Source organism: Camelina sativa, chromosome 14 (genome assembly GCF_030686135.1).
Source record: "Camelina sativa cultivar CO46 ecotype springtype chromosome 14, ASM3068613v1".
In the NCBI taxonomy this organism is placed as follows: domain Eukaryota; kingdom Viridiplantae; phylum Streptophyta; class Magnoliopsida; order Brassicales; family Brassicaceae; genus Camelina; species Camelina sativa.
In genome coordinates, this window is record NC_141893.1 from 12,536,647 (window position 1) to 12,549,376 (window position 12,730).

Genomic DNA, 12,730 nt, shown 5'->3' on the forward strand with positions numbered 1-12,730 from the left:
TTAGTCAAATAATTTAGAATCCATAATGGCTAAGCGGAAGTGGATTCATCGAACAGTTTAATTTTTTTAATCTACATTTGTTTACTATATATGTATGTTGACTTATTTTTTATATAAGTAAAACTTTGTTTACCCTCGTTAGTTGTTTGAGTTGTTACTACACGTTATTTACCCTCGTTATTGGAATGATGATTGATTTCTATGTATTTTCATGTAAGTGGATTTGAAAATAGAGTATTTTAATGTATTCTCATAGATTCTGATGGTTATTATTTATTTTTTTGGGCAAGGATTTTAATGTATTTTTTATGTAGTGTGTTTTTGGCATTAGTTCTCTTTTGAATAGAGTTATCAATTAGTTCCAAACAAAAAAAAAAGAAAATTAAAAGAAGTAAATTGCTTTGTATTCTCAGAAATTAGATCTGACTCATGTTGTTTCGTGACGACTCTACGACTACGACGGCAACAAGGGTTTCTCGTGTAACAAGGATCAAAATAGCAACATCATAATTACTAAGAGGTTTATTGTGTTACAAAATCTCCCTTTGAAGGTGCCATGCTGGATCTTGCACTTATGGGCCATTCGAATTCTTATTGCTTTAGAGCATGTGCATCAGCGTATGTGCACACCGTCCCACATAATTAAAAGTTTAAATTTAAATCGAAATGAATGAAAAATCGAAGAAACATATCTACAAACGAGATGTATTTTCGTTCGTCCTTCATAACACATGGCGGCATGGTATTGGTTGCTGTCGTTTGGGTAGGGTGAACCCAAAAAATCGATTACTCGAGTCATTTGTTTTCTCTCCGTCTCTCTTTCTTTACTCTCTCTCTCTCGACGACGATTTGATTCCGAAGGCCGATCTCCTTGAAAATTGGCTGAAGCAAACACAAATCTGCCGTCAATTTCCTCATGCCGGTTGCAATAGAAAGAGGTTTGTGTTCCAACTTCGTTTCCGATGGTAGATGATTTAGTTTTTTTGATGTATTATCTATTTTGGGTTTAAGGCAATTATTTATGTGATTCGATAGATTTGTCTCTGAGTTTTGATTCGATTGTTGACTATCTGTGTTTATGTATATGTTCTCTCTGATTTTAATTTTGATTTAGGGTTTCGTAATATGTTTTGGATTTCGATTTAGGGATTCGAGTTAGTTTTTAGGGGTTCGATTTAGGGTTTTGATTTAGTTTTTAGGGTTTCGATTTAGGATTTCGATTTAGTTTCACTCTGATTTTAGTTTCTGATTTTTTGACTATCTTAAAATTGGTTCTAATTCTACGAAATTTATTTGGGGATGCAGATTTCAAAGGATAAAGTTTGTTGCTTTGGTCGTATTTCGAATGGGATAGCAAGCGTTAGTCAATCCCTACATGGTAAGGCAACCAAATTGGCCTTATGACTATAGATTTATCTGCTATCAAGCGTTAGTCACTGCCTTTCTTGTGATAGCTAGCGTTAGTCACTGCCTTTCTTATGAATAAAAACGAGTTTTAACATTGCGCTTATTTGTTGTGAAACCGGATTCTTTTATGTTAAACCGAGTTTAACATTGCACTTGTTTGTTGTTTATGAGTTTCCTCAGCGTCACCTAAAGAAAACCTCACATAACGAGAAATCACAGAACAAGTAGCAACAATCAGCCAGTCAAAGGTAAATAATCGATTCCATTAGCATCAAAAATGTCAATTTCTTGTTGTTTGTTGTATACTTGGGGTATGTAGTGGTCTCATTTATTGATTTGGTAGACTATTTATTGGTCATGATCTCTGTTAAAACAGTTTTAGACTTCAAGTAGTTGGTGTACTTGATATTTGTTGTCATAAATTGTGATTAGACTTAGGTAGTTGAAGCTTTGGTCATTATGAATGGTAATTTATTACTTGATACTTTTTCACCCTTTAAACACCAAAACAGCCTTCAATCTTTCTCCATCATCTTCTCTCTCTCGTTTTTGGTTCTTGGTTTTTTGGTTCTTCTTTTAAACACCAAACCATACTTCACTCTTTTCCTAATCATCTCAAACTCTTCTTCCTATGAGTTCTTACAATACATTCAGTCAGTCTTCTAGTTATTTAGATCTTCTCAACAGTCAAGGAGAGTCACTTAACGAAGACAACTCTTCTTACGAAATACCTCAATGGAACTCTCAACAATCCCCGGATGTACCTCTTTCTCAAGAGGCACCTGTCAGGAAGGATAGGAAGAAGTGGAATCCGGCTGACGATGAAATTCTGATCAGTGCGTGGTTGAATACTTCGAAGGACCCGATTATTGCTAATCAACAGAAGGGAGGAAGCTTTTGGCAAAGGGTTCAAAAATACTATACAGAGTCTCCTCATGCTATAGCCAACGGTGAACAGGGGCTGAACATAAACTGTAAACAGTGGTGGTTCAAGATCAATGAGTTCACTAACAAGTTCTGTGGGGCTTATGCAGCTGCAGAGAGACTAAACAGTAGTGGACACTCTGAGAACGATGTGCTGAAGGTGGCTCACGAGATATACTTCTCTGACTATAAGACGAAGTTTACAATGGAGCATTGCTGGTGTTTGTTAAGGTTTGAGCAGAAATTCCTTAACCAAAACGCGATTAACACCCCCTCACCTTCAGTCAGAACAAAGAGGAAACCAGTTGGTGCAGCTGATCAATCCGAGGTAACCCACACTGAACAAGACTCTGAGATAAGGCCTCAAGGTATCAAGGCTGCGAAGGCTGACAGGAAGAACGCTCAGGGAAAGGCTCTTGCTGAGTACACGAGCATGTGGGAAGTCAAGAGGGTGGATATGGCTGAAAAGGAGAAGCTACAGAAGCTTGGCATACTAGACACACTTCTTGCCAAACCGGAGCCACTTAGTGCAGCTGATCAACTTATAAAGGATAAGATAGTGGCACAGTATTTTGCAGATTGATGTATTGACTTAAGAAGCAACTTTGTATTTCCTAATTTAGTAGAATAAGTTTGAATTTCTGTTTCAGTATTAAATTATGTGTTCTCTTTGTTATCTATAAATTTATGTGTTCTCTTTGTTAACCTTCGAGCTACAACTGTTCTTGAATAATGTTATTTCCAGGTTAAGTATCCGATGGGCCATGACTACAGCTACTCTCAGCCTGATTCCTCAGAGGAGTATGATAGATATTCGCATGACACTAAGCAGAGGGAAATAGAAGCTTTGATTCGAAAGGATGAGTCTGAGAGTAACTTACTCAATACTCTGCAGACTCAATACCCTCCCTAACCTGAGGTTGAGTTCGGATTCCCCAAGGTATGCTACTGTGGTGGTCAGCCTATTCTATCCTCAAGCGAGAACAAATGGTAAGTGGTTTAACATGTCCATATTATTAAGTGATTTCCAATGTTTTAACCTGAGGTTGAATTGATTTGCGATGTTATATATGTTAATGGAGGTTCTTCACATGTTGGAATGTTGATGATGGAGAGATGCATATTCACAAGTGGTGGGATGCAACAGTCATGGAGGAGATGAGAGAGATGAACAGACAATGTGAACTGCTGACGGAGGAGGTAGATAGCATTACATTCGCCAGTGACTACGATTCACACATCCGTAATGAAACTGAGCAGAAAATAGCCCAGTTAGAGAAAATAGTGTTTGATCTAGGGAAGAGCAGAAATAAGTTTAGAAATTGTTTTGAAATGATGGTTTTCTCAACAGTTATTGTCGTTGCTTTACTGGTAATTGTGGTGATGTCTAAATACAACTGGTTCTGAACTTGTATCCCTATGAACTTGTAAGCTTGTATGCAGAGGAAAAAAAGTTTGTTTTTATTTTTGATGTTTGTATGGTTTATGTTTTTTATTTTTAATGTTTTATTGTATGTTTTATTTTTTTTTCAAGTTTTTGTAACTTTGTAATTTTCTTATGTTTTTAATGTCAATGTTATATTTTTAATTATAATTAAAACTTTAATATGTTTTTATTTATTAATTTAAATAATTAATTTTTTAAATTGAAAATACTATTATTTTTTCCAGGGGACCAACTGTGTGGGACACCAATGCTCATACCAAACTCTGAAAATAAAATTATTATATTTGAGGGACCAAAATTTGTCCCTCACCAATGCCCATGATCTTATAGATTCTCGATCTTAGATGTAAGACGGAGAAGTAATTTCAAGAATATTACCCATTTCGAAAAGCACGAACTTTTTTACTCATGTTTTATATACCAAATTATACATTAAAATCCATTAGTATTGCTTAGCAGTCGACTGTGTTGTACTTTATCAAATACATTGTATAATAGCATATTTCACCTTGTTTTTAAAGTATATCTAACTCCACTAAACTATGCACTGCTCAATAACATCCCCTTAGTTTTTACGATGGATAAATACTCTTTTCCCTGTAACTTTACACATCATATTTTTCTTTTTTCTCTAAGTACCGCCGCATTTTACCATAAACATAACCAAATCTAAGTCATAACCGAGCCATAACCATATAAAATAATTAGAAATTTGTAGTCGATAACAGATTATATATAGTTAAAATTTTGTTAACTGTAACTGTTAATTAATATTAACTAAATTTTAATCCGCGGGATAATTTTTTTAAAATAATAACATTTTTATTTTTATTTATTTTTTATTTTTTTATATTTAGTTGTTTTGTTTAATTAAATAATAATTTTGTTTGGATCAATGTTTTCAAAACCGGACCGGACCGGCGGTCGAACCACGTTAACTCGCGAACCGGCAGCATACCCGGATTGGATTAATATCAAAACCCAAAGAAAATTGAACCGGTAAAAAAACCATATCAACCCGCCAAAAACCCAAAAACCGGTAAATCATTGAACCGGATAAAACCGGGTTTTAACTTTTTTTATAAAAACGAGTGCAATTAATTACCTTTCTAGTTTTATTTTTAGCAGTAGTAGGGTTTCTTAAAATAAAAATTCCCGTAATTGAACTTTTTACTTTTCATACTAGTTTTTTTTCTTTTAGTTTGAGTTCTCTGCAACTCACACCACAAATCTTCAAAATTAAAGTAATTTTATTGAAACCAATTATTTTTATAATAAAAGATGTTTGATCAGTGCATGTTTTGGTAATCAATTTGGTGTTCATTTTTTCTCTAGTGTACGTAATAGAAGAGAACGATTACTAAAATATTTTATTGGTAATGGTTAGTTTGTTATTATTTTAAAAAAAAATTATGATTATTGAAGTATTTTATTTGGTGTAACCAATTATATCATAGTTGTAATCATTGAAAAAATAGAAAAATATCATCAAAATCAATTGAACCCGGTTGACCCCGATCGAGCCGTATTGACTCATGACCCAAAAGCTTTCCCGGTTCAGTAACCGGTTCGGTTTTAAAAACATTGGTTTGGATTGTCAATTATTAGAACAAGAATAGGGGAAATAAATACATAAATATGTAATTTATAAGCTATTTTCGGATTAAGTCACACTTTTACCAATGATTTAATTGTTTTACAAAATTTTAGTTAAATTACCCTGATTTAATATGTCTAATATTCTTATATTAGTGGTATTGACCAAATAATTAAATAAAGATTTAACCCGTCTTTCAAAACCGAATTAATAATATTTTATTTATACTAATGTTAATTCAAACCGTCATGTTAATAACATGTCCCACTATATAACAACAAACCGTCATATTAGTGGTTTAACCCGTATTTCAAAACCGTCATATTAGTGGTTTTGGTTGTGTGTTGTGTTTCGTTTGTGAAGTTGATATTTATACATGGAAAATTCTAGCAAGGAGTTTACGATCTGTAGCAATATAAGAGAGATTTTAGTGTTTTCCTATTTGAGTTGATAACATTATCGCAGAATAATATTCAGTTTCTTAACACAGTATATACTATATTAAATGTTTTTCTTGATGCTAAAGTTAAATATACCCGATTATTGAGTTTCTAAAAGTTGGGTTCTCGTTTTTATGAACTTTATTAACGTTATAATAATTATTGCGATTGTAATCATTTGTTACTCAAACTCGGCTGTGTCATTTAAATTTAAGAGATCATACGGTCTCTAATGATTTATTAAAATAGGTTTGAAGATTTTTAATCCCTTGAAAATTTAATGCGTAGAGTTGCGTTTGGAAACATCAAAAAGTATAGATGGAGTGAAGCTTATTATGACAATAAGTGTAAATAAATTTGTTCGATTAATATAGTTCCATTAAATGAGTTTCCATGAATTGTTATTTTAGGAAAATAGTTAGGGGTTAATGTTGTAAATAAAACAAATTAAATAACCAAAATTTCAGGGCATAACACAAAATGTACTTCAAAAATAATAATATAGATTATATCAAAATCATTGATTAACCGCATAATTAAACCGTATTTTAAAAAAATAATATAAAATATAATAATTATTATTTATTTAAGATGAACCATATATGATATAAGAAATACCATTACACTAAAAAATATATATATATCAATCAAAAATATAATCATTCGTAGCCAAGGAGAGAGGTCTATATTAAGATTCTCCAGACAATTTGGAAAAAAAAACGTGTTTCTTGCACTTCCAACAAATGAGAGACATACCTAAAAACATGCAGTAGCAAGAAGTAGATCTCTTTGTGTCGAGGCAAGAATCATAATGCACATCTGCAAATGCTTGAATTTGAAGTTCAGCTTAATTTAGAGGAGTAAAACAAACCTTGCCGAATGGTGCTTTTGATGTTGTGTAGAATCTTGTAGGCAGCCTCTAAATGAGCATGGCGAAGATAATATCAAGACGAGTGATCTGCATATATACATTAGTCTTCCAGTGAGACGTCTATAGGGTTTACCATCAACCAAATCTCCACCAGTATACTTTGAAAATTTAATAATAGGATTCATAGGAACATTAGACGGTTTGCAGCGTAAGGTCATGTGCATTGATAATACGAATATGATCTCTCTGGTTTAGGGGTGTCAATCAAGCTGGTCAGGCCCGCCCGGTACGAAATCCGTAAACCCGCATATGTTTGAAACCGATCCAGTTTTGGTCCGAAATATTTTCGAGCCTATATTTCAAAGCCCGAATCCGGCCTAACATAATAATTACAAGATTTTTCGAGTTTTTCCGGGCTTATCTTACAAATCAAAAATTCAAACTTATAAACCTTAAAACGCAGTGTTCAGAGGTGCACTATAAAACAAATCAATCAAAATTGTAATAACTCATCTATATTCACTACAACCAACTTAATTTAAAATAAAAAGTTAAAAACTAAATAAAATTTTTATACTTTAACCAAATAAAACAATATAGAATTCATATAAAATATCATAGATAAAAATGTTAAAAGTAGTATTATGTAAGGTTATTAAGTAAATATGAAATCTAGGATTAGAGTTTCAAACTTTATTTGCAATAAATCATTAACAAATATTGCAATCAAATAAAATGTTAACAAAAAAGTACAAATGTATTTGTTAAAGTGTTTTTCGGGCTGGTCCGAGCTCAGTCGGGCGAAGCCCGAAAAACCCTATAGTCCGAATGGGATAAGCCTGAAAGGCTCGATTTTTCTAAACATATATATTTAAACTTGAGCCCTGTATTTTTCAGGGCCGAGCCGGGCCAGCCCGCGGGCTTTGGACCTAATTGACGTCTAATCTTATATCTCATTTAGCTACTTTACCTAAGTTGAGGAGCTAAAAAGGTAACCTAAGTTGAGGAGCTGAAAAGGTAAGTGAAATACTGCTGCTAATTACCTTATTTTTTATATTTAATCACTTCTTTTTTTTCCAAACATTTGGTAACAAGATATGAATCCAAAAATGTCTACAACAAACCCTTCCCGCACGTTTTGTACCAATGTTTTTTAAAAATTGGATAGGCGACCTCCCTTTTAGTTGTCCCATTTTCATCGTTTTTTTCTGATATTTTTTTTTTAAAAACTGTAAACATTATATCCCTAATTTTACTCCCACTATCACCAGCACAATCAAGATTTATAACTGAATTAATCTTCTATTTAACACCAAATTTTGTTTCTTCCATACATTTTTCTGTTCATTATGATTACGATTTTCTCTGTTTTCCTCTCCACTTTTTTTCTTCTTCTCGTTACAATTCTCAGAAAGATGAATACTTAAACTTTGTTTATATTCATTCATTTTCCCTTGAACTCATTGATTCTGAATTTATCTATTCATTTGGAAGATTTGATAGTTCGTTTTCTAGATTTTGTCTTTCTCTTCAACAATTTTTTAGAATTTGTTTTTATTATCAGAATGTTTGTCTATTAATTCTAATGTCACTTTTTCAATTTGATTTCAGGTATTATTGTGGTCATCAAGAGGACGATGATCGATGATGATAACTAGAGAGCTCAAACAATAATGGCGTTGGTTAGAGATCTGATGAGAGTAATCTATATATAATATATATATAATACCAATCCGAAAAAATGCCACTAAAAGTAAGTTTTTTCAATTGTACTTTTTGGATATTTCTCTAAAATAATCTATAGAAAATTTAAATTGTATTTTTTCACTACAAGAAAACATGCCAATTGCGACGGTAATATTTGTCGCTTATTCCTCGCAAAATGATAATAGTGACAGATTTGCGAGAAACGTCATTTCCTCGCAATACACATGTCGCAAATTGGAAATCGAAGCACTTCCCTAGCAAAACTTGCGATGAATATAACTCCGTCGCAAAACACACGCAAACTGCGATGGACAATAAACCTCGCAACTCTCTTGCAAAATATGTCGAAGTAAATCCCTCGCAGATTTGCAAGACTTTTGCGACATAATTTCTATCGCAAAATATTAATAATCTTATAAACTCAGAAATATGTTTCCTCGCAAGTTAGTAGCAATTATTTGCATTCATCGCAAATCCGTAGCATAAATTTGCTACGGATTTGTTTTTTTTTTCATTTTGATATTGTATTTTTGATTTTAAATTTTATATTTTTACACTAATTTTTATAAATAGAAAATGTAATAAAAATAGAAAAGAAAATTCAAACATATATTTCAATTGAAACATTTTCTTGATTAGCAAAAATAAATTGTCTTTAGAACCATGTTCAAAAAAAAAAAAAAACTTATACACAAATTGTCTTAAAAAGATGGTGATAGAGAGTGAAGTCCGGTTCCGGTTCCTGTGTTTGTGCCTGTGCCGGTAGCAGTGTTGTCCCCTGTCTCAGGTAAGGTTGGATTGGTACCTCCTGCTATGGTTGGATTGGAGCCTCTTGGTATGGTTGGATTGGTGGTTGCATTGGAGCCTCCATCTTCATTCGTCCTCGGGGTTCCGCTTCCAAACCTAGCAGCAAACTCAAGATCCTTTCCGGCAAGGTAGTCAAAATATGCATCATAGGAATGTATTTTTTCTTCATTGTCTTGAAGTTGAGAGGCTTGAGTTGCTAGAGTAGTGGCTTGAGATGCAAGAGTAGCTTCAGTGACAGCAAGCTTCTCAGCAAGAACAACCGAATCATCAGTAGGCGGAAGCGATGGACCAAAATGGGCTGATGATGCTTCATTTTGCAAAGAACCAACTCCATAAAATCTATTTTTCTTCTTCGGAGCAACCTGTCAGCAATACAATCAAACAATCACATTACTAGTCGTATGAATGAGAGAAGCAACAACCAACATACAAGCTTTGGATCGTAGAAGAGACACAACAACACAAACTTGGCATATTACAAACTAATCTTAGCATACCATATGACAAACTTAAACAGAAGACAAGACATCCAACAAAAACACAAACAAATCTTAGCCTATCACAAACTAATTGGACCAATCCTAGGATATCATATCACAAACTTAAAACAACAAAAACTAACACAAGACAATAAGGCAACAACACAAAGAAGTTAGAAGTTTACCTCGGCGTAAATTTTGTTCTTGGTATGAACAGACAACCCACCAGAAGCAGAACTCTTCGTGTTATCCCCTGAACAGAGCTGAGACTGAACCTCTTGTATCTTCGATGACACTTCATTGTAGATGGACTCTGACTTTCCATCGACAAAACTCCCATCGGGTTTTCTGTGAGTATCTTCTAGGACACGTAGATAATCCGGAGTGCTTTCACCAACCAGCTCAGACTAAAACAAAGTAAAAAAAAGACAAAGGTTATTAGTAAGAAAAAAAGAGTAGTATAGAAGGACAAAGGTTAGAATTCAGAAACTTACAAGTTTTCTGGCACGAGCTTTAAAAGAAGTCTGGCCTGAGCGGCGTTTATGCATGCCATTGCCATCTGGATCATGATATCTTGCATTACGACCGTTGATACTCTTTACTTTAGATTTGGGATCACGCCAATACTGAACTAGTCCAGCCCAGACTTGAGGATCAATCCATCGCGGCTTTGCATTATCACCATTTTCCCTCCACTTTCCCTTCCACCGGCTCACTTGATCACACATCCACTCCTTCAACTTCTTCTCAAACTCAAGCCTAACTCTACCGTTTAGTAGTGGTCCATAAACTAAACTAATAAACTATCATTCTACAATGTAATGGTTCATAGATGTTTTTACTTACCGCAAATGTTTCATACCATCGATCTACAACACGCTCTAGCGTTTGTGTCCAATTGGCATGAGGCTCTTTGAAGTCTCTTTCAAAGATGCTGTGGACAGTGGCTGCCACGCTCCCATCCTCAGAAAACCTAGGGATAAGATTGGATGTAATCAGTTTAAAGTTGAACCGAGAATTAAAATTTCAAACTAAAATTGAAATCAGCATTATCAATTTCTTACCAGATAGTTCCAGGAGGGCGGTTTGGATCTAATCTTGTTAGATGTTGACGACCGGGACTGTCCAGTAACTCCTCCAACGTCATATTGTTTAGACGTCGAGGCAAAGAAGATGTAGGAGTGTCTGAAGATGTAGCAGTGTCTGGAGATGTAGGAGTGGCTGGATTGGCACGAATGGGTGGAGTTGCAGCAGCGGTTGGAGGCGCACCAGTGGGTGGAGAAGAAGCATTCGCTGGAGGCCTTTGCTGTGAGGTTGCATGTCGAGAATCCTGAACACCCGATGAGGTCCCTCGAGAACCACTTCGAGAACCACCACTACGTGGACTAGGAGCATTAGACTGAGAGAGGAATCGTGTGTAGTCGTTCCCAGAAAATATCTACAAGGAAAAAAAGAAACTGAGGGTTTAAAACTTAAATCGAACGAATGAACCACAAATCTATTTGAGAGATTAATCACAGGTTTATAATTAAAAAAAAAATCTTAAATCGAACAATCAACCACATATTTATTCATAAAAAAAAAACTTAAATCGACCAATGAACCACAGATTTATTCAATAGAAATCTTAAATCGAACAATCAACCCTGTATTTATTCAATAAAGAAGTTTAATCGAACAAATAAAACAGTAAAAGAACAAATGAAAGAAGGAGACAACCACAGATTTCTCGGTGATGAAGGAGAAGAAGAATCGAACGAACTGGAGAAGAAGAAGAACTTCAGAAAAACTTAGGGTTTACCGGAAACGGCGAGAGGTTAACCGGAGAAGAAGAAGGAAGAAGAAGGATGTAACAGTTTACCGGAAACGGCGAGAGATTAACCGGAGAAGAAGAAGGAAGAAGAATTTAAGGGTTTGGGTGTTGCGGCGTGGTTTGAGCTTGCTCAAACTAGGGCTTCCGAGTATATATATAAAGTTATGACGCCTCGCAAATCCGTTGCAAATATTGCAACATACTTGCTAGTTTCCCTCGCAATTACATAGCAAAGTTGTGTTTTAGGGTATACGAGCGAGGCATTTGCGAGGGAAGACTCGGTAACACGTCGCAAATGCCTTGCAAAATAAAATAAAAATACTTTTACAATTTTATACTTTAAAAAAAAATATATATGTTTTCACATTAATACCATGTACATACATAAATATGATTAATTTCATAACTAAAAACAATAAAACAAGTAGAAATATAACATAAATTTCATATATTTTTGAATTATTGCGAGGCATTTGCGAGTCTTGCCTAGCAAATAACTTGCAAACGCCTCGCAAATGTTTGAAACCTCGCAATTACATAGCAAAGTTGTGTTTAGGGTATACGATTTTGCGAGGTATTTGCGAGGGAAGCCTCGGTAATATGTCGCTAATACCTCGCAAAGTGTAAAAAATACCTTTACAATTTATTCAGATTCATTTTATGAATTGATTCATTAAAAAGAATAGGAACCTTTACAATCTACAAACTTCATGAGATTTTAAAAAATCACCATGTAGATCATAGCATATGGTACCACTTCTATATATGCATCAAGGGAAGATATCTTATACTTCTCTTTATGATTTTGGATCATATAGCATATATATATGTTTTCACATTAATACCATGTACATACATAAATATGATTAATTTCATAACTAAAAACAATAAAACAAGTAGAAATATAACATAAATTTCATATATTTTTGAATTATTGCGAGGCATTTGCGAGTCTTGCCTAGCAAATAACTTGTAAACGCCTCGCAAATGTTCGAAACCTCGCAATTACATAGCAAAGTTGTGTTTAGGGTATACGATTTTGCGAGGGAAGCCTCGGTAATATGTCGCAAGTACCTCTCAAAGTGTAAAAAATACCTTTACAATTTATTCAGATTCATTTTATGAATTGATTCATTAAAAAGAATAGGAACCTTTACAATCTACAAACTTCATGAGATTTTAAAAAATCACCATGTAGATACATAAAAAAAAATTACTAGAAAAAAAACTACAATTAC

The 12,730-nt window shown here is 34.0% G+C and overlaps 1 protein-coding gene across 1 annotated transcript; it reads left to right on the forward strand.

The window, feature by feature from the left end:
• The first annotated feature begins 2,013 nt into the window (after positions 1-2,013).
• LOC104743567 (glutathione S-transferase T3-like) lies at positions 2,014-3,048 on the forward strand. The gene has a single exon (XM_010464632.2). It carries the CDS (start codon positions 2,039-2,041, stop codon positions 2,912-2,914), a length of 876 nt encoding a protein of 291 aa, XP_010462934.2. The 5' UTR covers positions 2,014-2,038; the 3' UTR covers positions 2,915-3,048.
• Positions 3,049-12,730: the final 9,682 nt, after the last annotated feature.